The sequence below is a fragment of the Hyperolius riggenbachi genome, chromosome 1, assembly GCF_040937935.1.
Source record: "Hyperolius riggenbachi isolate aHypRig1 chromosome 1, aHypRig1.pri, whole genome shotgun sequence".
In the NCBI taxonomy this organism is placed as follows: domain Eukaryota; kingdom Metazoa; phylum Chordata; class Amphibia; order Anura; family Hyperoliidae; genus Hyperolius; species Hyperolius riggenbachi.
This window is the reverse complement of record NC_090646.1, coordinates 147,641,719-147,668,571: the sequence shown is the minus strand read 5'-3', so window position 1 is coordinate 147,668,571 and position 26,853 is coordinate 147,641,719. Positions and strand designations below refer to the sequence as shown.

The following is a 26,853-nucleotide window of genomic DNA, read 5'->3' as shown; positions in this document are numbered from 1 at the left end:
ATGTATTGTCACTTATGTTTGTTGACTTCATCTGCTAAAAAAGATTTTTGAAACCTAAAGTCTACTGATTTAAATGTTTGTAGAGATCGTTTTGGCACAGACCAACTGAAGGAGCTTATTCTACTCAAAGCACATGAAACTGTGGAGTAGATTGGTGGGAAGCCTGTGGATAGGATTGTGGGTAAGGTTAGGTTACATGGATAGCTTAATGTTAGGTAACTAAGAAGGAAGGGGTTAAAGAGATCCTGTAGTGACTATTCACTGTACATACAGTAAGTGCCATATGTTACCAAGTCTATATTAGTATAGTAGAGTAGCAAAACTTACTATGGTTGTACAGAGCTGTAATTGGTTGCAGTGGTTGCCTCTTCCCACAAAGTTATATCGCAATGTGGGTGGAGAGGGAGACAAAGGCCACTGCATCCCATTCAAGGTCTGTACAACCACGCTGATGGTCAGAAATTCAGAGGGCTTGAGACTGCAGAAAACACTATAGTAACATGGGTAAGGTAATAGACTGCACTGACTTTAGTGAGGCTGTGTATGTTTAGCATAGTGTCAATACAGGGTCCCTCTTAGGGACAGGGTTACAGTAGAGCCAGCAAGGGGTTGCAGTAAGCCCTAGTGATTTTATGTAAAACAGCCCTGAGGTAGAGACTGAAGCAGGTGTTAGTAACAGGAGAGGAAGTTATCTGTTATGTGACATTCCAGTATTTTTATTTAGAAATGTTTGACAAATATAATTCTTTAGTTAACATTGTAATAATACACGGCATCTCCTTTCCTCCAGTGTTAGATTCATACTCCAAAGCCACCTTATGGTTAACATGGGTCAGAATTTGCATTACTTCTAGTGCGTTCCCATATTTCTGCAGTATTTTGCACAACGATTGAATGAACCAGGAACCGTGTCGCTCATTTCTCCAAGCAAAGTATCCTGTGTAGAGGAGAAAAACAGCATTTTGGAGTAAATGCTACTCTAGTTCTTTTTTCAGCAAAACTAATAACTGGATCACATACTTTGGAGCCAAGGATATTTTTAAGAGTACCTCTCACACCAGCTTTAAAGAGAGCCCGAGATGGGTTCATAAAAAAAGTAGGCTACTTGATCTGGGGGGCTGAGCGGATCAAGTAGCCTCAATAACCACCACTCCTGTGGGCCGCAATGGCTCACTTTCACTTTTGTGACCTATAGGTCACTACGCTGCAAGGAGAGACCGTGTGTTTCTCACCAGCTTGCAGGGAGGCGGGGGAGCGGCAGGGTGCATGGCCAGGGAGAGAGAGCTGCCCAATGACAGCTCTGAAAACCCTGTAGGAACACCCCTGGTGGGCGTTTTGAACAGGGAATCTCTCTCCTCAATGTTTACCCTCAAGATTCTGGGGGGGGGCAGAAACTCGTGGTGTGGGGACACAGGCATGTGATAAGGCAGAGAACATGCCTATGTGTCCTATCTTCTCCCTTCTTGCCCGTGATCCTTAAAGTGAACACGAGGTGAAAATAAATTGAGATAAACAATTTTAGTTATCTGCCTCCTCCTAAAAATGACTTTAAGTATCCCAGGGTTTTCTTTTATATTTAAACATTTACAAAGTAGGTTGAATGTTTTGCTGTCTTTAATCAGTGGCAGCCTATTAAGAGAAGACTGAAGCTGCCAATTCCAGGCCTAGAAATGAACTCTATCAGGCAGCAAAATAAAACACGTTTGTACTGTACATGCGTGTTTATCTCATCATGTCAGATATCGCCTCGGGTACACTTTAAGGCAACTATACTGCATATGTAATTTGTCCTCCCAAAGAGCTCTCTAAATGTGACTTGCAAAAAGGGCGCCTGGAAATTTGGGTACTGGAAATAGTCGCTAGTAGAATATCAGTAAATGTAACAATATTCTACTATTTTGCAGTGATAAAAACTTACCAATATTTTACTACAGCTAAACCTAACCCTCATTTCACACAGAGACCTCCTTCTGCCAAACCTAACCATAACTAACCCACTCCGATGCCTAACCCTAACGACCCCCTTTGCCGAAGCCTACCTCTAATCCCCCTCCCTTCCTCCAAATGCGTAACCTTAAAAAAAACACACTAATGCCTAACCTTAGAAGACCCCCCCCCCCCCCCCTTAAAATGCCTAATCTTGAAATTCCCCTCCCCCCCCCTCCTCCTCAATACCAAACATCCCACCCTGCCGCAGACCGGATATATACGTGCCGCATAAAAACTGAAACAATGTTACACAGTTGATGTTTGGGCGCTGCCACAAGTGTCCATAGTAATTTCGGCTATAGGGGCCGTCTTCTATGTAAACTGCAGCTACAAATAGCAGGCATTTGCCTCCAGCACCCAAATTTCCCTCATAGCCAAAATTACTATGGTTGCCCATGGCAGTGCCCAAAACTCTGCAGCGCCTCTGGCACCCAAATTTCCTGCTTACCTCAAAAAAAAAATTCTTGACTATTGTTTACATTCACAGAAAAATCCTTTAACAGTCGTTCAGAGCAGCAGTGTCTTAGCTACAGCTGTGCTTGCTGTACATCTACAGTACCATGTCTCTATTGTTGTTCCTGGTCTACATTGTACGCTCATGAAACATCTTACCCAGAGGTGTAGAATAGGCATATAAAAAGTCCTCCTCATTTAGAATATCTGGAGATAAAGTTGTGCACTGTGAGCTGCAAGGGCTGTCTGTTTCAATGCCATAATCATATTCCGCTCCTCTGCATGCCTAGTTGATTGAGAAAGTCACTGTCACTATAAGAAGATGAAGCTACATCGGCAACAAGTCAGCTCATGTCAACAGAGGCCATTAATCTGTAAGTTCAGAAATAAATGTTTTTCTACAGAATGTCGCAAATACTTCCTAAATTAAAGATTCCCGTACACGGGGCGGCTGGCATTTTGTGGATGTAAGAAACTGCTAGCCTATTGGCCTTTCAGTTATTTGGGGCCAGTGGCATCAGTAAACATGCTTGTGTTCATTTTGCTTCATGCTGCAGATCTGATGATCTGTATTCTCTTCCTAAAGGTGGCCACTGACAGTCCCAATTTCTAGTGAAAAATCGTTCTGATCGGAAAAAAAATCATTCACTACACCATCAACGTACCAATCTTAGCTTCCTATCTAACACAACCAACAAAAAAATCAAATTTTTGATTTGACAAAAATCCAATCGGATGACTTTTTTTTATAATCGTTGGTAATCAATTGTGCCCATCGACTGAGATTATTTACAACCAATCCAATCAGAATTTCAGATCGCTCAAACTATTTTTCGCTAGAAATTGGACCATTAGTAGTCACCTTGAGTCTCCTGAGGCAGGAGATTCAAATGGTAGAGCTTGTGGGGGGGGGAGGGGCGGGGGGGATAACAGGAAAAAAGGGCGCTGGCAGCTAGTGGACAAAAAGGGTGCCGCCATTCACTCCGACCATAATTATTTAATGGGCGGCGAACAGGAAAAAGGAGCGCCGGAGATTAACGTTTTATAACTGCACCCGGAGATTATTAACGTTTTATAACTGTGCCCGTGACAAATCACGTTTATAAATATATTAAACATATCTATCGTATGTAACGAAAACGTTGTTTAAAATTTTATGACTTACTGTTTGTAAAACATTATTATTCACATAATAAAACGATCAGTAAGTAAATCGTAATATATTTTTACAGTCACTATTTGTAAAACATTATTATCCACACAATAAAGCGATCACTAAAGGGGGGGGGGGTCTTAGGGTTAGGCACCACCAAGGAGTGGTTAGGGTTAGGCACCACCAGGGGAGATTTAGGGTTAGGCACCACCAGGGGGGTCTTAGGGTTAGGCACCACCAGGGAGTGGTTAGGGTTAGGCACCACCAGGGGAGATTTAGGGTTAGGCATCACCAGGGGGGTCTTAGGGTTAGGCACCACCAGGGGGTGGTTAGGTTTAGGCACCACCAGGGGGGTGGTTAGGGTTAGGCATCACCAGGGAAGATTTAGGGTTAGGCACCACCAGGGGGGGTCTTAGGGTTAGGCACCACCAGCGAGTGGTTAGGCACCACCAGGGGGGTCTTGGGGTTAAGCATTACCGGGGGGTCTAGGGGTTAGGGATAGGTACAGGGAGGGTTATGTGTAAGAGTAGGGTTAGGTTTAGTTGTACTAATATGTTAGTGATATTTAGGAATGTTTTACTACAGTTCTTTTTCATTGTTGCAAACAATATTTTCAGATTTTATTACATGAAGAAACGATAAATGAAGGTTATATACAATATTATACAATTATAATTATTATACATATATGATCGTTTTTTAACAAACGTTATAAGTTTCACTTTCAAAATAGGGAAGATTATCGTTTTTACAATTTGCGAACTCATACACATTAATGTTTTTTAATTTGTAAAACATTATTGTAAACGAAATACAACACATTATTTTTTTATAAACGTTATTGCCACTTATCGTTTACACCCCACGCCCTTTTTCCCGACACCCTTTTTGCATGCACGCTGAGTGAGGAGGGGGGGGGGAGACCGGCAGAAGAACGGGAAGGCTCTATAGGACCCAGAGCCTTCCCTCTCCTTAGGTGAGTATCTCTTTTCTTATTATAAAAAACTCTTCAGACTTCCTTGAAGTCTCCAATATAACGGGAAAGTGGCCCTGCATCAATCTCGCAATGCACAGCGACTGCGTTTCAATAACTTTAATTGCAGATCCCATTCAATACTGAATGAGGCAGAGCAAGATGTTGAATGAAAATGCACTACATTACAACACATACTATAAACTAGGAACATCAGACATCACTTGTTATGCAATATCTGTCCTTCCAGATTTTTCAAATACATACTGTACAGTGGTAAACCACACTGCAGTGCATCTACTGGGAATAAGCCCTAAGGTTGTGCAGTCTAGTCCCACTTGAAACACTAATAGCAGTACTGAGTACTTCGTTTCTCAGTGACACATTAATCAATTATATATCACATTCAGTTTTGCCGTTATAGAAGTATAACATGTAATCACAGCTATGCTGATGCAGTATTATGAAATGGTATCACAATGGTTACCTGGATAAAAATTAGCTTTGGTTTCCCGGCAAGGCTTTTGCAGGATTTCCTGCTGAAAAATCTGCTCAGCCAGTTCAATGTAAAGATGTGGTCTCGTGCAAATATCCCATCTTCATTGCCATGGCTTAGAATTGCGCACACAAAGCAACTCCTCTTACTGTGGTCCTCTGCAGCCACTGTAGCCATACAACAAAGCACACAATGTAGTACAAAGATTGGCTCACTACATTCTATAGTACATTTACAATGCACAATATTGTTTTAGGTACAGGTTTTCCATTTATATAAAGGTATATATGCCGGTTCTGGTATATTAATGCTAATTAAATTCATTCGTCAGGTTCTGGGCACCAAGATTTCCCAGACTAGACTTTGCTCTAAAAACAAATTTAATAGCTGACTAGTTCAAGGTCTGTCTGTATTGGAGTTAAATAAACATTGAAAACTATTGTCATTTACCTAAGACAGTAAACGTTTTAAATTGTTTATTAAACTTTATTTATAAAGTGCTGACATATCACGCAGTGCTGTACAATAGATAGGGGAGACATTACAACATTAAACAATATTACACAGATTTGTTTACCGTTTAAATCGAAATATGACTATGGAAGTCCCAGAAAGTTCTGTTGTCCTGTTTATGATTGGGAGTATACAGTGACGGGGAAATAAGTATTTGATTCCCTGCTTATTTTGCTTGTTTGCCCTCTGACCAAGAAATAACCAGTCTATATTTGTAATGGTAGGTTTATTGTAGTTGTGGGAGACAGATTAACAAAAGAACCCTCAAATACACAGTGCCCCAAAGTACAATGTACATTGTCATGAGTGAAATAAATATTTGATCCTAATAAAACAAGAAAATACTTGTTGGCAGGCAGAGAGGTCAGATGTTTCTTGTAGCTGGCCACCAGGTTTGCACACATATCAGGAAAGATTTTTGCTCCTTCCTCTTTGCAGGAAGGTTTCAAGGCTAATTGGGAACTCGAACCTTGAATTCCCTCCACAGATTTTCTATTGGATTAAGCTCTGGAGAATGGCAAGGTCCCTCCAGGACCTTCATGTGCTTCTTCTTGAGTTACTCCTTTGTCGGCTTGGTCCTGTGTTTTGGGTTAGTGTCATGCTGGAATACCCAGTGATACAAAGAGGGATCCGTACACAGACTTCAGGAACAAATTGTATTTATTGTTCCATATGCACACATATAAGACATCAACCGTCGTCTACACCGACGATCGTTTCGGGGCCGATGCGGTCCCCTTTGTCAAGGCATTAGCAGTCTGCAAATGCCTTGACAAACGGCGAAAAGTGGGGAGGACTGAGGAGCGCGCAGTGATGAAGACCGGGGGGGCGCTGCGGCAAAATGGGCGTGGCCATGACATTGTATGGGCGGAGCTAACGTAATGATGTAACAGCGAGGCATAAGAAAGCAGTGTTTACGCCATGATGTGGACAAACGAGACTTTGCATCATGGGTGTGCAGAAACTCTGTGATGCTAATAGTATACCGTAACCACAAAGCAGCAAACAGACATCTATGACCATTAAATAATAAATGCAGTAACAGTTACCCCGGACACCAGAAAATAAACGCAATGGGCAACATGTCAGCACAAAATAAACGCAATGCGGGCAACATGTCAGTATAAAATAAATGCAATGCGGGCAACATGTCAGTACAAAATAAACGCAATGCGGGCAAACATGTCAGTACAAAATAAACGCAATGCGGGCAAACATGTCAGTATAAAATAAATGCAATGCGGGCAACATGTCAGTACAAAATAAACGCAATGCGGGCAAACATGTCAGTACAAAATAAACGCAATGCGGGCAAACATGTCAGTACAAAATAAACGCAATGCGGGCAACATGTCATTACAAAATAAACGCAATGCGGGCAACATGTCAGTACAAAATAAACGCAATGCGGGCAACATGTCATTACAAAATAAACGCAATGCGGGCAAACATTTCGCCAGAAAATTAATGCAATGCGGGCAAACATTTCACCAGAAAATTACTGCAATGCGGGCAAACATTTCACCAGAAAATTACTGCAATGCAGGCAAACATTTCACCAGAATATTAACGCAATGCGGACAAACATTTCACCAGAAAATAAACGCAATGCGGGCAAACATTTCACCAGAAAAGAAACGCAATGTGGGCAAACATTTCCCCAGAAAAGAAACGCAATGCGGGCAAACATTTCCCCAGAAAAGAAACGCAATGCGGGCAAACATTTCACCAGAAAAGAAACGCAATGCGGGCAAACATTTCACTAGAAAGTAAACGCAATGCGGGCAAACATTTCCCCAGAAAAGAAAAGCAATGCGGGCAAACATTTCACTAGAAAGTAAACGCAATGCGGGCAAACATTTCACCAGGAAAGAAACGCAATGCAGGCAAACATTTCACCAGAAAAGAAACTCAATACGGGCAACCATTTCACCAGAAAAGAAACTCAATGCGGGCAACCATTTCACCAGAAAAGAAACTCAATGCGGGCAACCATTTCACCAGAAAAGAAACTCAATGCGGGCAACCATTTCACCAGAACAGAAACGCAATGCGGGCAAACATCTCACCTGGAAAAGAAATGCAATGCGGGCAAACATTTCACCTGGAAAAGAAACGCAATGCGGGCAAACATTTCACCTGGAAAAGAAACACAATGCGGGCAAACATTTTACCTGGAAAAGAAACGCAATGCGGGCAAACATTTCAACAGAAAAGAAACGCAACGCGGGCAAACATTTCACCTGGAAAAGAAACGCAATGCGGGCAAACATTTCACCTGGAAAAGAAACGCAATGCGGGCAAACATTTCACCTGGAAAAGAAACGCAATGCGGGCAAACATTTCACCAGAAAAGAAACGCAATGCGGGCAAACATTTCACCAGAAAAGAAACGCAATGTGGGCAAACATTTCCCCAGAAAAGAAACGCAATGCGGGCAAACATTTCCCCAGAAAAGAAACGCAATGCGGGCAAACATTTCACCAGAAAAGAAACGCAATGCGGGCAAACATTTCACTAGAAAGTAAACGCAATGCGGGCAAACATTTCCCCAGAAAAGAAAAGCAATGCGGGCAAACATTTCACTAGAAAGTAAACGCAATGCGGGCAAACATTTCACCAGGAAAGAAACGCAATGCAGGCAAACATTTCACCAGAAAAGAAACTCAATACGGGCAACCATTTCACCAGAAAAGAAACTCAATGCGGGCAACCATTTCACCAGAAAAGAAACTCAATGCGGGCAACCATTTCACCAGAAAAGAAACGCAATGCGGGCAAACATCTCACCTGGAAAAGAAACGCAATGCGGGCAAACATTTCACCTGGAAAAGAAACGCAATGCGGGCAAACATTTCACCTGGAAAAGAAACACAATGCGGGCAAACATTTTACCTGGAAAAGAAACGCAATGCGGGCAAACATTTCAACAGAAAAGAAACGCAACGCGGGCAAACATTTCACCTGGAAAAGAAACGCAATGCGGGCAAACATTTCACCTGGAAAAGAAACGCAATGCGGGCAAACATTTCACCTGGAAAAGAAACGCAATGCGGGCAAACATTTCACCAGAAAAGAAACGCAATGCGGGCAAACATTTCACCTGGAAAAAACGCAATGCGGGCAAACATTTCACCTGGAAAAGAAAGCATTTACTCACCTGGCAGAAGTCTCCGGCCTCTGGCGCGCTGTTCCCGGGACCACCTTCCTCCTGCTCTTGTCTCCCGCGCTGACAGGGCTACGGCAAGATGGCGCCCAAAGCTCTGTACTGGAGACACAAATAGTCTCCAGTACAGGGCTTCGGCAGCCATCTTGCCGTAGCCCTGCTCGCCTGCCGGTGTCGGAAAAAAGACACCGGAAGAAGGAGGCTGGAGCGGGGCTGCAGACAATGAACTGGCACGGCGTCTATAGACGCCGCTGCCAGTTCATGAGGATAGAGTGACCAGAGTCCCGAGGCCGGGACGTCCCGCTGCTGAAAGCGGGACGTTTCCCGGGACCTCATGCAGCCTGGGACAGCGGACCCCGAATCCGGGATGCGTCCCGGGCAATCTGGGACGTCTGGTCACTCTAGCCAATAGACACCAGGATGCTGTATAGAGGATGGAGAGGGGCCAGTAGACACCAGAGAACTGTATAGAGAAGTTCCCTGGGGGCCACTAGACACCATGGAATTGTATGGGGGGGGGGGGGCAGTAGATACCAGGGAACTGTATAAGGGAAGCAGTTAACCACTAGACATTGAGGATGGCCAGCGACTTGATCATTGTTTTGCATTTTGACCCACTTGGTATTTGAGTTTGATACCCTTGTGCTAGAACATCAGGCATTGTAATCGTAAATATATTGCACAAAAACACCATAGCTGATCGTGTAACTCACCATTCTTCAAAACATTTTCTAATTCTTTATATGTCAGATTATCTTCAGCTCTAACATCAAACCCCAACATTTTGAAAGTGTCTTGGAGTTTCTTCTTGTCCTTTTGGGTCCCATATCTTCTTTGCAAATCTTCATACAGAAAACATTAAAAAGATGTTATAAATCCCACTACCCTAGTAAGTAATTATAAACATCAGACATAATGTACATAAGAATGGGTAAAAAAAATAATAATCTGTGTGTGTGTAAACAACCACATTTCATTTAGTAAATTAAATTAACACTGACTGGCTTATTAGCATAACTGAATCTTTTCTTGTCTGAGACAGAAACAAAATGTTGATGTCCTATTTCGGCCTCCCATTTTTCAATGCACCTGATAATAATTTGCACTTCTGTAATAAATGCATTCAATGTACATGTGTGGCTTCGGAAATGGCTGTATCCAGTAACTCCTTATTTTTAGGAAGATGGGTGTTTGGGAGTTTGTTTCCCAGCAGAGTGTAGATCACCTGACCAAGCCCACTTACTCCTACTGCATGTTTTGTGATCAGAACTAAAACCACAGTTCCTCCTTGCTTCTAGTGGTTTAAAACCCTAACATAATTATTCAATAGAAACATGGTTTCCTACTTTTTATATGCCATACGGTTATCATATTTGCATTTATGCATAAGTATTATTATTCAAGAAAAAGTGGGGGGAAGGCTACGCATCCCTAAACACATGCTGCAATTGAATGGTTAATCGCACAGGCATTCACCGCCTCTATTAGATTGAAAAATGCATGCCCTGCATCCAAAACAAGTGCTAACATTTATTACACTAGGAGGAACTTTAGATTCCAATATGGTTTGCATGCAAAGTATAATGTACTAGACACTTGCGCCATGGTGAGGCAAACCTCCAGGGCAAGTGACCTAACCTAAATTTAAAACCTTGGGAGCAGCTAAGCAAAAAAAATGTGTAACTTACATTTTGTTGGACAGCGAGGAGAGCGCCAGCGCATACCACTAAGGCTGCATCTGAAATGACAACCAGCTCATGTGTGCAACACCTCTAAAAGGCACACTTCGCATTCAATTCAGATGCAAATCATATGCAAAACTGCTACTACTTATGCAAACAGGAAACTCAGGGATGCGCAGCCTTCCCCCCACTTTTTTCTGCAAGTATATAACTATCAGGTTAGCTGCTCCCAGCCCCTCCTCCTGAGTTTCCTGTTTGCATGAGACTTAGTATCACTGAACTTTCAAGCGCTGTGTGTATCCCTTCGAATGCTGGTCTATTAAAAAAAAATGCTGGTTGCATTTAATATGCTGTAAATAATGTTTTAGAGCAAAAATGAAATGCTGGGTTATATTCCGCTTTAAGGTGGCCATACACTTATAGATTTGCAGCAGATTTGACCATCAGATAGATTTCTGTTAGATGCCTGTCAAGTCGCATCTGACAGGAATCTATCTAATGTGTTCCACACACTAGGAACATATTTCCAATAGATTTCAAAATTAAATCTATTGAAAAACAATCGCTTTGCTAATTCGATAGAATTAATTTCCGATCAATCGATAAATTCCATCGGATCGATTGATGACTTTTCCCACACCCTATCTGTTCTCTGTGAAAAACTAGCTGTTTTCCTCATCCAGATCCTCCCTGACTACTTTCATGTGGATGATGAGCTAGGAGGAGGTGTCTGGACAGCTTAGAGACTGCTAAACATGAGTCTAAACTAGCGATTTAAAGTGAACCCGAACAGTAAAAAAAAAAGTCAGATACTTACCAATGTAGGGGGAAGGCTTTGAATCCCATGGAGCCTTCCTGTTCCTCACTTCGTTCCTTCGGTTCACTGCTGCATAGTACCTACCATTGAAGTTATTCGACCTGCTAGGACTCCTTGCACAGGCTTTGGAAATGCTAGCGGCTCTTGCATGTGCAGTATGGATCTGCCCAGAAGCACTCAGGGCCATGAGTATGTCCAAAGCCTGCCGAGAAGTTTCAAAGGCACATTAATTGCTTGCAGACCACGTCACGCTGACGGGCGTGGCCGCGGCGGCAGCTCCAGGACCGCCTAACGCTGATCTGCGTAAAATCCTGGGGCTTCAGTTTGCAGGAGATTGCGCACATCTCCTGCTTGGTAGGCGGAGCGGAGCTATCGCCGCTCAGAGACTGTCAGACGGCGAAACCACTGTCTAATTACCTTGTACAGCGCTGCAATCTGCAGCAGCGCTGTACTGGGGACAGCCGTGTGACACAGCTGTCATATCCTGAGTCTCGGCGTAGATCGGCTGTCATAGGCTGAAGCCTATTACAGATGATCACGGGGATTGGCTGGCGGGGGAGGGAGAAATATATAAATACAAAAAAAAAGAAGCTGAAAATGTAATAAAAATAGTAATAAACAAACAAACATTTGGAGGGCGATCTGACCCCACCAACAGAGAGCTCTGCTGGTGGGGAAAAGGGGGGGAATAACTTGTGTGCTGTGTTGTGCGGCCCTGCAGCATTTCGCAAAAAAATGAAAAAAATGTCCTGGACTTTGGGGGGGGGGGGGTTGAGTGAGGGGGCTAAAGCCTGTGGTCCTGAAGAGGTTAATTAAATGTGTGGGACAGCGGTGGATTGAGGTGACTGAGCAAGGACCAGCATGGCTCTATAGTATCCAGAGTATGTAAGTGAGTTTCCTCCCTTCAGGTTCGCTTTCAAACAAAAAACATACAATCTGCAATGCTTATCCATCTCTTAGGTTCTCAACACATGATGCACATACCCTAAGGGGTCCTTCAACCTGTAACGGTCTATAATTTACAAAAAAAAAATCAAATTAAAAAAAAATATCGTAACGCAAATATACACAAACCTCAATAAGCAATTGAGTTAAAAATGTAAACAATGTTTAAAAAACATTCACAAACGATAATGGAGTACTCCCGCTAAATATGGAATGCAGACATTAGTGGTATATAGGTGTATATATGTATATATATATATATATACACACACACACACACACCGGTATATCAGTTTAGGGGGTGATAGAATATTTTGTATTCGTTATTGATTGTGCAAATTATTATTGCTATATACTTCCCTGTCAATATAAATATATTTATGTAATTTATTTAATCATCTGTTTTGAGCCCTGTGCTGCTGCAGTGTTTTTAAAATGTTTTTTTATTCTTGTTGCGGCGTTATGGATTAAATATAAACTAGAGTATAAAGCTGAGGGTTAGCAATGTGTTTCTCCACCCAATGTGTTTCTAATCCAGAGCGGTAATATCATAGACTGATTGACATCTAGTTCCATTAAGGTGATATAGCTTTGGAGTAGCGCAATGGTTTATTTCTCTCTTCTGTATGGATTGAATATAGTTATAGTTTAATGCTGACAGCACTTACCCCATTATTTTTCCTATTTGTCTGTAAAAAGAAGCTCATCTGAAATTGCTACTTTACCAGAAGAGGACCTTATATAATACCTTGTATCGCAAAGTATTCCATGTTAATTATCAAGCATATACTTTTTCTAGGATAATCCATTTTATAGTAGTACTTGCTTTCATCATTTCCTGTGCCACCAGCTGAGAAGTTGTCTCTGTAGAAAAAAACATTCATAGAAGAAAAAATATTTAATAAGTACCATTTGTATCTTGCTTACTTAAAACTAATTAAAGAAAACCTTTTTTTTCTTCTTCAAATTACATGGACAACTAATAAGGAATAAATATAAACAGTATTCCTGTATAAACTGAGGTTCTTGTCTTTGCAAGTCAGCGCTCGACAGTCTCAAGGACAGGCAGTTCAGACCTAAATACCTCAGACTTTGTCCGCAGCCTGGGTGTGCTGATTGATGGGGAATTAAACTTCAGGAGTAAAAGCTCAGCTGTTGTGAAACATACCTTCTTTCCCCTAAGGAAGAACGCAAAAATAAAGCACCTCATACCTCTAGTGGATCTTCCAAACCGAATTCATGCCTTTATCACAGTACATTCTTGGATTAGCTCCTACCTGTCTGGATACTCCTTCACTGTCTCCTATTCAAACACTAACTCCTCTCCACACCCGCTATCTGTTGGTGTATCACAAGGCTCTGTTATAGGACCCCTTCTTTCCTCCATCTATATTCATGTGGCCTGGGACAATTAATACACTCTTGGTTTCCAGTATCAGCTCTACGCTGATGACACTTAGTCTATTTAGTCTGATGTATACATTTCTTTTAGCAAAAGCCTAACATGCATGTGTACCATGAAAAAAATCTGATCAATGTGGCCACCAGCCCACTCACTCACCAGATGTATACAGCTTCAAGTAGGACTATCCATACACAGTACTCTTCTTTGTTGCTAAAGTTCCCCTGACCTCGCTTTAAAATAGCATACTTTATGCTGCAACTATACATGACGTAATAGAGCTCTCTGATTTGACCTTTTTGACAGAGACCTGGCTTGGGAAACATGCAGGCCCAACTCTTGAAGCAACCGTGCTGACCAATTATTCAGTCTTGCACTGTGAGAGACAAGTCTGCAAGGGTGGGTGAGTTGCCATATGCTTCAGATCCTCGTTGAACATAAGGCCCCTGCCCATAGGCCCCACTGAAACCTTTGAATGTCTTGCAGCCCAACTGTCAGCAGAGACAAACATCAACATATTGCTCATATACCTGGTTTATATTGAGTCTTCTGACTCTCGAATTTTGTTTGTCTGATTTCTGCTCCGGTACCCCTTTTGCAATACATATACTTGCTCATATACCGCCCCCCAGAAAATGGTCCAGCCTTTCTTAAGGAAATATCTGAACTCTTATCCTGCCTAACAGTGGAACACCCCAGATGGATCATCCTGGTAGATTTTAATGCATGGGTGGAAGATCACGACTCCCGCCTAGGACGTGAACTACTTCTCATAATGAGTGAACTGGGTTTCTCTCAGGCTGTCAACCTCCCCACCCACAAGAAAGGGCACACCCTGGATCTTATATTTCATTCCGGACTTTTAATATCACACATGGATATAAACCCAGTGGTATGGTCAGACCACCACACCATCCACTTCTCTCTGACAGCACCAGCGATAAAACACAGAGGGAAAGAACTCATAAAATACCGTTCTCTGAAAGATGTCTCACCCCAGCATGTTCAGAATACCCTCAACTTTGACGCATTAACCAATCATTGCGCAGACCCAGACTCCATGGTCCTGATGTACAACCATGCAGTGTCATCTGCCTATGACGCCCTTGCTCAAGTTCACATTAAACGGTCTATACCACTTCACCATGCACGGTGGTTTGACAGCTCACTAATGGATCTAAAGAAAGAAGTGCGCAGACTAGAAAGGAAGTGGCGAAAACCTGGAAAGCTACCAAAATGCGATCACCAAGAAAAAATCCTCCTACCTATCACAGGAGATCGCAAAGGCCACCAACAGGCCAGCCCAACTATTTCGCACAATTGATAGACTATGTAACCCATCCTGTCTAAAACCTACTATAACTCCCTCAAAGGAGCTATGCGAGAAATTTGCTTGCTACTTTGCTGACAAAGTATCCTCTATTCGGTCTCTCATTCAGTCCACAGCACCTAAGACTTATTCAACTCCTGGAAATAGTTGCAAAAACAAACCCAACACACTGGACTGACTTCAAAAGTATCAGTGAGGAAGAGATCTCAGACATCCTCCGTCGTCTCCGCCAGACAACCTGCGACCTGGACCCTGGACCAACTAAAGATATGCTGAAATGCCCTGACCTGCTTGGTCCAGCATTTCACAAAATAGTAAATTGCTCTCTGCAAGCAGGGAGGTTTCCTACCTCTCTAAAAGAAGGAATCATCAAGGACCTTCTTAAAAAACCTTCCATGGATCCAGATGCTATGAGTAGCTACAGACCTGTCTCCAACCTCCCCTTCTTAAGTAAAGTTATTGAAAAGGCTGTCTATCTGCAACTTGAAACCAGGCTGTCAGTAAACAACATCTTGGACCCTCTACAATCTGGCTTTAAGAAACACCACAGCTGTGAAAAACCCCTTATCCAAGTCTGCAACGATCTGCTCATAGCAAGGGACAGAGGCGAATGCTCCATCCTAATCCTGTTGGATCTCTCAGCGGCTTTTGATACAGTTGACCACGAAATCCTACTTAACAGACTGCAGGAGTACTGTGGCATCAGTGGATCAGTCCTCCAGTGGTTCAGATCATTCCTGACTGACAGAACACAGAGCGTATCCCTAGGTCATATAATGTCCAAACCTGCACCTCTACAATTCGGAGTGCCACAAGGATCAATCTTATCCCCTCTGCTGTTTGCAATCTACATGCTGCCACTCGGTACACTTATCCAACGTCATGGCCTGACGTACCACTGCTACGACGATGACACACAGCTATACCTGTCCTTCAAACCTGGGGGAACAGACCCTACTCCAAAAATAAACTCTTGCTTAGCTGAGCTACAGGCATGGATGAATGATAACTGGTTGAAACTGAATGCTGACAAAACTGAGGTACTGTTTGTCCAAAGCCAGCACTTGCCATCAAAACAGCTCTATCCTAAAGCAACACCAATCAGGATTGGGAATTCAGACATAAACAGCTCCAACCTTGTGCGCAGCCTTGGCGTACTAATCGATGGGGAATTGAGTTTCAGAAACCAAATTTCATCTGTAGTTAAATCTTCCTACTTTCATCTGAAGAACATTGCAAAGATTAAACATCTGATTCCCCCAGAGGATCTTCCAATCCTAATCCACACCTTCATCACATCACGGCTGGACTACTGCAGTGCCGTTTATGCTGGCCTCCCCAAAAAGGACCTGCGTCGCCTGCAATTAGTGCAGAATGCTGCTGCCAGATTGCTAACAAACCAGCCTCGCCACTGTCACATTACACCGATCCTTCTCTCACTGCACTGGCTACCAGTAGAATGGAGAATACTCTTCAAGATTGGACTGCTGACATTCAAATCCCTGCACAATCTGGGCCCTGGATACATGAAGGACTTGCTGAAGCTGAACCACACCTCTCACAACCTCAGATCAGCAAGTTCTATAAACTTAGTCACTCCCAGAGTGCACCTCAAAAAAATCTGGAGATAGAGCCTTCTGTCATGCTGCCCCTACTCTTTGGAACTCCCTGCCACACCCAGTAAAGACAGCACCATCCCTGGAGCTATTCAAATCCAGACTGAAAAGCCACCTGTTTAGCCTGGCATTTCCAGACTTATAAAATTCTTCCTCTGTACCACGATGGTCGGAGCCATGCTCATGCGCTTTGAGTCCCACGGGAGAAAAGCGCTTTACAAATGTTATTTGTTGTTGTTGTTGTTGTTTGTTGTACTTTTAATGTTTTTTTATTAGCTGTGCTGTGACATAAATCACAGCACCTTCCTCCCCCTTTATTGCCCCCTTTCCCCCGTCCCCCATTCTGCTCAGCCAAAATATTCAACTGGAGTAGAACGTCGATGATGGGCGGGGAGGAAGTGTTAGTACTTCCTCCTCTCTGCCCGTCATCAGGAATGCCCCCTCCACTCATCAATATTAGTTCATATCTGCACAGCACGCTGGGGAGCTGCGCTGTGTGTGTGTTCTTGAGGTAATTTAGCTCAGAACAATAGTGTACTAATAGCTGTACACAGCGCAACTCCCCAGCATGCTGTGCAGATAGGAACTAATAGCAGCGAGTGGATTGGGCGTTCCTGATGACGGGCATCACGGCTGAGCGGGGGAGGGGGGGGGGGTTAAAGGGGGAGGATGGTGCTATGACTTATGACTCAGCATAGCTAATAAATAAAGCATTCAAATCATTTTATTTATAAGCGAGGTCACTTAAGGATCTGCAAGTGATACTTCACAATATCTGCAGCTGACATTTCAGAATTGGAAGTACTGTTTTTTTCTCAGTATCAACAAAATATGAAGTTGTGAAGTGTGCACTGCAATGCATGCAATATATTTCTTCTCAGACTTGGCATTGCCTGGCAAAGTCTTTGCAGGATCCACAAGTATCTTACCACTGGCCAGCAGAGCCTTGAACCAGGAGATTCTTAGCACATATCAGCACTGCCTGCAAACAATTTATCAAGCATGTATGGTAAATTCACATGAGCTCACAGTCTTGGTAAAGGCAAAGAAAATCTCAGCCTAGGTTTGCAGAAACTTTCCAGAGACCCACCACAGTGTGGCAAGGGTCAAGCAACAACAGTATTTGTTGCCAGAGTCTTGCCAAAGACTGACATCATTATAACGATCTGGCAAGAGACTAGCATAGCTTCAACATGCTAGTGAGTTTTGTAGAGCCCTAGTAAACATTAGTAATCACTGATACAGTATCTGCATAGATCAGCATTCTCATTGTCCATAATAACAGTCTTGACATGGGTTAGCTGCATCTTTGCATAGTCCTTCCAGATTCTCAGCAAGTAGTAGCAGAGTGTCTGCGCAGGCTAAAGCTCAACACACACCATACAATCTTGGTTGTACAGATTTACCAAATCTATGTAGTATAAGGGCCAACAGATTGAAAATACCTGGAATGATTGATTGGATAAGCTCTTATACTACATGAAAGTGGTAAGATTGAACAATCAAGTTTGTATGGTGTGTGTTGAGCCTAACAAAGACTCAGCAGTTTTGAAGTATCTTATGGACCAACTTGGCACAGCTGTAGGTGCAGCATGGATTTGTGTATTTTTGGCAATGACTATGAAAGTCTCAGAACTGGTCAACAGTGACAAGATGTAGAAGAGAGAAGACTGATACTGGAGTAAAGGGTTCCCAAGGTTCTATGGCCCAGATTCACTGCATCGCTAAGATTGCCTTGCTAACAGTTGGAGCACACTGCCCATTAAAGAGAGTCTGAAGCCCAAAAAAACTCTCTTATTACTGGCGATTTATGTTCAGCAATAAGATCATAGCTGAAACGCTGCATTCCTGCTGCAGAACAATGTCTTTATACCCCCCAAAATCCCCGGGGCAAAATTCGGGGCTCCTTTCGGGAAGAGGCAGAGCTTTGTGCAGTAGCTCTGCTTGAGTCAATCTCCGCTGATCTCCACCTCTCTCGCCCCTTCATTCACTGAGAGGGGCGGGGAGAGGCCGCTATTGGCGGGATTAACGCTAATGGAGGCAGAGCTACAGCGCAAAGCTCTGCCTCCCCGGGCAGCAAAATCCACAACCTAGAAAGTCGTGGAATTTTGCCCTGGGATTTTGGGGGTATAATCACATTGTTCTGCGGCGGGAATGGGGCGTTTCAGTTATGATCTTATGCTGAAGATACATGGCCAGTAAAAAGTTATTTTTTTATGGCTTCAGACTCTGCAACACATTAGCACCACACACGCTACCAGGTTAATACCTGCATTGCTATGGTAATGTGTGTTACCATAGCAACACGCCTGGGGTTAATGGGCAGTGCTCTCCTTGCATTTGTATCAGTAAAGATGCTGTGCATTGCCTGCATAAGGCAAATACTCCAACATTACTTACACTTGCGGTTTTCCTTCCATGCTTCCTTTATCATTTAGATTTTAGCAGGTTTATTCCTGAAAGGAAGAGTAGAGCAAAATATTCCAGTTTTAATTAGACAAGATATTGTGCAACAAAAAATGTAGTATGTTTTAAAATTAGAATTTGAGTTTGTTTCTGGAAACTAGGTCAGAAATCTGTACAGTGCTTAAATATGTACGGTACATACAGTTAGGCTTCCCCTCAGATTTGGTCCTACATTGTGGTAAGGACATTAGATTATCCCATTGAGGGACAGTAAGTGACCTGAATTTGCTGAGGTGATTTGCAGAACGTCAGTGATATTTAACCACTTAAGGACCGCAGTGTTAAACTCCCCTAAAGACCAGGCCATTTTTCATTAAATTGGCCACTGCAGTTTTAAGGCCAAGCTGCAGGGCCACACAACAGAGCGCACAAGTGATTCTCCCCCCCCCCCCCCCCCTTTTCTCTCCACCAACAGAGATCTCTGTTGGTGGGGTCTGATCGCCTCCCCCCTACCAGATGTTTGTTTAGTTTATGTTTTATGTTTGTGGTTTTTTTTTAAATAAAAAATGGTCTTTTTTTTTTTTTTTTTTTTACTATTGTACGCCCCCCTCCCTCCCTCCCTCCCTCCCTCCCCCCCGCCCTCCCTCCCCCCCGCCCTCCCTCCCCCCGCTAGCCAATCCCTGTGATCAGCTGTCATAGGCTGACAGCTGATCACTTCTGTGCCTCTGGACGGCACAGCCATATCACAAGGCTGTCCCCAGTACAGTGCTGCTGTAGATCGCAGCGCTGTACACCCTAATTAGACAGCGGTTTCGCCGTCTGTCTCCGAGCAGCGGTCGCTCCGCCTACCAAGCAGCCACGATCTCCTGCAAACTGAAGCCCCAGGACTTTACGCCGATCTACGTTAGGCGGCCCTGTGGCTGCCACCGCGGCCACGCCCGTCGGCGTGATGCTGTCGGAAGTAGTTAAGTGCATAGTAATCCTATATAATAAAACCCCTGTGTCTCTGCGTCCTGTCCCTGTGTGTGCGTGTCCCTGCTTTGCGCTACTGCGCATGTGCCGCAGGGACAGGAGCAGAGTGGGGAGGACGGGTGTGCGCATGACTGCAATGACAGACCTAGAGCCCGTTTTTAAACGGGCTAAGGCCACTAGTATATAATAATTGGATTACATGTGTGTTTACATAAAACAAAAGATAAGCATTGAATAGGTACCCTAACTAAAGAGTAGTTCATGTTAAAAATTCCAGTACATACACAGTACTGTATATTACATTACTGGTTTTGCTTCATTCCTGAGTAGTTGCTGTAGCACCTGTAAAAATCACTGTAAAATCACTACAGAAGACCATGTTGGCAACAATTACAGGTCCTTCTCAAAAATTAGAATATTGTGATAAAGTTCATTATTTCCTGTAATGTACTGATAAACATTAGACTTTCATATATTTTAGATTCATTACACACAACTGAAGTAGTTCAAGCCTTTTATTGTTTTAATATTGATGATTTTGGCATACAGTTCAAAAACCCCAAATTCCTATCTCAAAAAATTAGCATATTTCATCCGACCAATAAAAGAAAAGTGTTTTTAAAACATAAAAAGTCAACCTTCAAATAATTATGTTCAGTTATGCACTCAATACTTGGTCGGGAATCCTTTTGCAGAAATGACTGCTTCAATGCGGCGTGGCATGGAGGCAATCAGCCTGTGGCACTGCTCAGGTGTTATGGAGGCCCAGGATGCTTCGATAGCGACCTTAAGCTCATCCAGAGTGTTGGGTCTTGCGTCTCTCAACTTTCTCTTCACAATATCCCACAGATTCTCTATGGGGTTCAGGTCAGGAGAGTTGGCAGGCCAATTGAGCACAGTAATACCATGGTCAGTAAACCATTTACCAAAGGTTTTGGCACTGTGAGCAGGTGGCAGGTCGTGCTGAAAAATGAAATCTTCATCTCCATAAAGCTTTTCAGCAGATGGAAGCATGAAGTGCTCCAAAATCTCCTGATAGCTACCTGCATTGACCCTGCCCTTGATAAAACACAGTGGACCAACACTAGCAGCTGACATGGCACCCCAGACTATCACTGACTGTGGGTACTTGACACTGGACTTCAGGCATTTTGGCATTTCCCTCTCCCCAGTCTTCCTCCAGACTCTGGCACCTTAGTTTCCGAATGACATGCAAAAGTTGATTTCTTCTGAAAAAAAGTACTTTGGACCACTGAGCAACAGTCCAGTGCTGCTTCTCTGTAGCCCAGGTCAGGCGCTTCTGCCGCTGTTTCTGGTTCAAAAGTGGCTTGACCTGGAGAATGCAGCACCTGTAGCCCATTTCCTGCACACGCCTGTACACGGTGGCTCTGTGTCTTTCTACTCCAGACTCAGTCCACTGCTTCCGCAGGTCCCCCAAGGTCTGGAATCGGTCCTTCTCCACAATCTTCCTCAGGGTCCGGTCACCTCTTCTCTTTGTGCAGCGTTTTCTGCCACACTTTTTCCTTCCCGCAGACTTCCCACTGAGGTGCCTTGATACAGCACTCTAGGAACAGCCTGTTCGTTCAGAAATTTCTTACTGTGTCTTACCCTCTTGCTTGAGGGTGTCAATGATGGCCTTCTGGGCAGCAGTCAGGTCGGCAGTCTTAACTATGATTGCGGTTTTGAGTAATGAACAAGGCTGGGAGTTTTTAAAAGCCTCAGGTATCTTTTGCAGGCGTTTAGAGTTAATTAGTTGATTCAGATGAATAGGTTAATAGCTTGTTTAGAGAACTTTTCATGATATGCTAATTTTTTGAGATAGGAATTTTGGGTTTTCATGAGCTGTATGCCAAAATCATCAATATTAAAACAATAAAAGGCTTGAACTACTTCAGTTGTGTGTAATGAATCTAAAATATATCAAAGTCTCATGTTTATCAGTACATTACAGAAAATAATGAACTTTATCACAATATGTTAATTTTTTGAGAAGGACCTGTACATAGGAGAAAAAAAAATACCCTCTTCTGTTCTTGCTATAACTTTATGATCCCTACAGCTCTGGTAGTGTCTTACATTAAAAGGATTTGATTAGATTAGATGAAATGACACATTTTATTCAAACAAGGGCCCACAGCAAAATTTTGATTGTGAGGTGTTTCTGGCACCTACATAGACATTGGCTGATATGGAGAGTTTTTTACAGACCCTATCCTGTTTACTTCCATGCTGCTGGAGCCTGGAAACAGTTAACTGTATGTTACTGAACAGGAAGGGGGCACTCGGGGGCACAGTGATTTCCAAGGGCAGCCAGTGCCCCAGTGTAGTGCCAAGTATGATGAGCACACAGTGTTACAAATGCTACGGCTTCATTAAACTTCAGCCAGAAGTTGCTCAGTTGCCTGCAGGTGAGGGGCTGAACTGCCCGACAAGTGCAAAATTCAGCCTCCTGTGTGAAAAAGGCCTTCATCAAGTTACAAATCACTGATTGTCAAAGACTTCATTGCATCTGTTGCTGTGGTTTCCTCCAGTGAACTCAGATTACTATTGAATGCTGTAACATTCTTTTGGTGGATGCTATCAGCAGGGCATTCCTGTTGTTTCACTGCAAATGTTAATGAGCTACAAAGGTGCATGTTTATAGTTTGTGCATAAACTTAATGCATTCCTTCATTGGCTGCCCCGTGTTTGGTCCCTCCTTCATAGCTCTTTATAGCAAATCTGGCCACTGATGCCTGCATCCACCTGCAGTAAAGGGGAGAGCAAGATACAAAGTGTGCCCCTATATAGGCTTACAACAATGCTTCCTTCACAACACCATGCTACAGGAAAGCACTGTCAGTAAGGCCTGGAACCGACTAGCAGTACGTTAAGCCATTTCTAAGCGCTTGTGATTTGAAAAGTTCTTGCTAATGTAATGCTGTGGGTGTGATCCCACTTGAGGGATGTGATTTTATAAAAAATCCCCCATAGCATTGCATTAGCAAGAGCTTTTCACATCACCAGCACTTAGAAAAGGCTGCTAGTGGGTTTGAGCCCTTATAAATAAATATGCTGTGATTTAAAGATTAGCCTTTAGGGCTGGTTCACACTTGTAGTAAAAACGTATCTGTGGCTCCGTTTTTCAGCTCGGATTAAAACCGGAGCCACGGACAGCAATGTTAAAAATAGCAGCCTCCTTCAAAAAACTGATCCGTCTGCATTCAGGGGGATCCGTTTTGAAGACCTGAATGGACAGTCCGGATTTGCTGCATTTTCACGGACCCCAGATACACGGAGGGGAAGTGAAAAGCAATGGCTTAACGGATCTCCCTCTACACAGGCATAATTTGACACAGAAACGGATCAATTTTCTGTGTCTCGGGGAGGGGGGCCGCCATGCTGGAGGAGGTAGCAGGCAGGAAGGGGGCAGCGGCAGGGAGGGGGTTGTCATTGCCATTCAATGAACAACAGAGGGACGGCATTGCCGGAAGTGACGGCGAGCGGTGGGACGCAAGGAAGTAATTCCCCGCTCGCCTCTTGGCTACTCATTTTAATACATTAATCTATGCTGAAACTAGCTGGAGGGGGAAGGGGGTCCGCCGCTGCCCGCCTTTCTGCCTGCTACCCCCTCCAGCACGCCCCCCCCCCCCCCCCCACGGCCAGGGCTGGGGACATTTCCACAGGCTTTAAACGTAGCTGCAAAAAAGGCCTTTTCTATTAAAACGGAAAGCCAAACACAATTGTTTACAAAAACGGATCAGTTTCAAACGGATCCGCTCCACAACAGACAAGTGTAGACCTAGCCTTAATCTAAAGAAAGTAGTTTTATCTTCTAACTTGTAACCACACCACATGCCAACAGGTTTTATTACTGATTATGGAGAAGAACAGCAATGTCTAAGAGAAATATCAATGCAAAAAAATAACTTACTTGTTCAGAATATCTGGATTTTCCGGTCAATGTTATTATAGTGGTGTGTTTTCTCACTGTAGTGAAGAGTACTCATATTTCTTTCCATCGCATTGAAGACCCGCCTTCTTCAGTTAAACAGTGACCATTTCCTTAAAAACATGTTATGCATTTAACCCTCTCTAGCATGTATATTACAGACTAGAAGATTGCTGAACTGCAATATGTAGGTATTGTTATGTATACAGTACAAGAGGAAGGCAGATTTCACCTGTAAAAGCTTTACTTTTGCCTTGACAAATCTCTGCTGTGGCAGTGTTCTGATTAGTCAGCACCAGTCAAGGACCTAGAAAACAAGCTGAACAGGCAGTACATTAGGCTTTGTTTCCACTAAAAACTGGCAACCTGCAGCATTTTTTCAAACATCTATGCACATTGATTGGCCCAGTCGGCTGCCTGTCAAGTGACAGGCAGCGAATTGGGCAAATCAAAGTGCCGGGATCATGTCCTAGAAAGCCACTGGACCTGACGGGGCTCAGGGCGGGATGAGTGGAACGGCCGTTAGTTACATGCAGCACGTGTAATTACCCGTGCATGATGCTTTAGCAGCACAGCTTGACGGATCAAGCCTATCAAGTCCATTTCAGCCATAATGACTGTTAAAAGTGTTCTCCGTTTGTATTGGGGGGTTTTATATTCGAATTTTGAGCCAAAAGTTTCTATAAATAAAAGCCAACAAACTGGTTCCTGTTTTTGTGAGGTTACTGTTTGTGCAATGTGTAGTCATGGCCCATTCCTAAAATGCATCCCGAAAACAGACACAAGAAAGAAAGTCATACAAATGTAAATTACAACATCTACATATGGATGTTAATTAACACCAGTAAGCACCACGAATACTGCACTCGTACAAGAAGCGTAAGTCCAGCTTTGCAAGCAAAACCACGTAAAAGTCTAATATAGACAAATAATGATGGTGGGTGCGCTCTTCCTGGATGTGTGCACCATCAATCAAGTTCCTTTAAGTAAATGGATAAGCGCTCAACTTTGCACATCATTAGCAGGTGAAGTAAAATAAAAAAGGCATCCCCTTCGGGGAAAGACTCACCAGATTCTATGGCCTTCTGGGCCCGTCTCAGCATCCAAGGTATAGGCCACCTCACAACCTCACTGGCAATCCACTTCCTAATACTCTGGGTCTTCAACCAGAATCCAGACTCTCATTGGAACCTTAGCGCAGCTACCGCCGCGCTAAGGTTCCAATGAGAGTCTGGATTCTGGTCTATAAGGATGCTGCCAGCCTTCCTACTGGCTTGCACGCTATTTTGGCAGTTGGACTGAGCAAACCCTGAGAATCACCCTAGAGGAAATGGACTAGTCCAAAACCTGTCAGAATTTTACTACCTACTGTGACAGTGACTTAGGAAAAATTTTGTTTATAGTGCATTTTACTCTAAAACAAATGTACATTTTATACATATGCATTTTACAATGTACAATTTTTTTGTGAAAGTGGTTGTTTAACCACTTGAGGACCACAGTCTTTCTACCCCTTAAGGACCAGAGCCTTTTTTTCCATTCAGACCACTGCAGCTTTCAGGGTTTATTGCTCGGTCATACAACCTACCACCTAAATGAATTTTACCTCCTTTTCTTGTCACTAATACAGCTTTCTTTTGGTGCTATTTAATTGCTTATGCAAGTTTTAGTTTTTATTAAATTCATCAAAACAGACATGAATTTTGTCAAAAAAATATATTTTTTTACTTTGTGTGCTGACATTTTTCAAATAAAGTAAAATTTCTGTATACATTTTTGTCCAAATTTATTGTGCTACATGTCTTTGATAAAAAAAAAAAAATCCGTGTATATTTATTGGTTTGGGCAAACGTTATAGTGTTTACAAACTATGGTGCCAAAAGTGAATTTTCCCATTTTGAAGCATCTCTGACTTTTCTGAGCACCTGTCATGTTTCACTGAGAGGCATGGTGAGTTCATAGGTTTTATTTTTTTGTCACAAGTTAGTGGAAAATGACACTTTGTGACAAAAAAAAAGTTTCCATTTCTGTTAACTTGCAAAAAAAAAAAAAAAAAATTAAATCTGCCATGGACTCACCATGCCCCTCTCTGAATACCTTGATACCTTGAAGTGACTACTTTCCAAAATGGGGTCATTTGTGGGGTGTGTTTACTGTCCTGGCATTTTGGGGGGTACTAAATTGTAAGCACCCCTGTAAAGCGGCTTTACTAAAGCCTAAAGGTACTCATTGGACTTTGGGCCCCTTAGAGCAGTTAGGCTGCAAAAAAGTGCCACACATGTGGTATTGCCGTACTCAGGAGAAGTAGTATAATGTGTTTTGGGGTGTATTTTTACACATACCTATGCTGGGTGGGAGAAATAAAGATTTTATTTTTTGTCACAAGTTAGCGGAAATTGATTTTTTTTTCCACAAAGTGTCATTTTCCACTAACTTGTGACGAAAAAATAAAATCTTCTATGAACTCACCGTACTACTAACAGAATACCTTTGGGTGTCTTCTTTCTAAAATGGGGTCACTTGTGGGGTTCCTATACTGTCCTGGCATTTTAGGGGCCCTAAACCGTAAGGAGTAGTCTGGAAACCAAATGCCTCAAAATGACCTGTGAATAGGACGTTGGGCCCTTTAGCGCACCTAGACTGCAAAAAAGTGTCACACATGTGGTATCGCCGTACTCAGGAGAAGTAGTATATTGTGTTTTGGGGTGTATTTTTACACATACCCATGCTGAGTGGGAGAAATATCTCTGTAAATGGACAGTTGTGTGTAAAAAAAATAAAAAAATTGTTCATTTACAGAGATATTTCTCCCACCCAGCATGGGTATGTGTAAAAATACACCCCAAAACACATTATACTACTTCTGAGTACGGCGATACCACGTGTGACACTTTTGTGCAACCTAACTGCGCTAAGGGGCCCAACGTCCTATTCACGGGTCATTTTGAGGCATTTGGTTTCTAGACTACTCACGGTTTAGGGCCCCCAAAATGCCAGGGCAGTATAGGA

General features: G+C 43.0%; 1 protein-coding gene across 3 annotated transcripts; it reads right to left on the bottom strand.

Moving 5' to 3' along the window:
• Positions 1–695: 695 nt before the first annotated feature.
• Positions 696–24,168, bottom strand: LOC137546406 (caspase-3-like). 3 transcript variants are annotated; one of them, XM_068268842.1, is made up of 8 exons: positions 24,077–24,168; positions 23,827–23,957; positions 18,936–18,991; positions 12,936–13,051; positions 9,457–9,585; positions 5,056–5,231; positions 2,602–2,728; positions 696–937 (listed from the first exon to the last, which is right to left on the bottom strand). In XM_068268842.1, the coding sequence occupies exons 3-8, from the start codon at positions 18,953–18,955 to the stop codon at positions 717–719; spliced, it is 789 nt and encodes a 262-aa protein (XP_068124943.1). In that variant the 5' UTR covers positions 18,956–18,991; positions 23,827–23,957; positions 24,077–24,168; the 3' UTR covers positions 696–716. The 3 variants fall into 3 exon arrangements, with proteins under 3 accessions (XP_068124943.1, XP_068124962.1, XP_068124952.1); XM_068268861.1 differs by having other exon boundaries at positions 13,014–13,051; XM_068268851.1 differs by lacking the exon at positions 18,936–18,991.
• Positions 24,169–26,853: the final 2,685 nt, after the last annotated feature.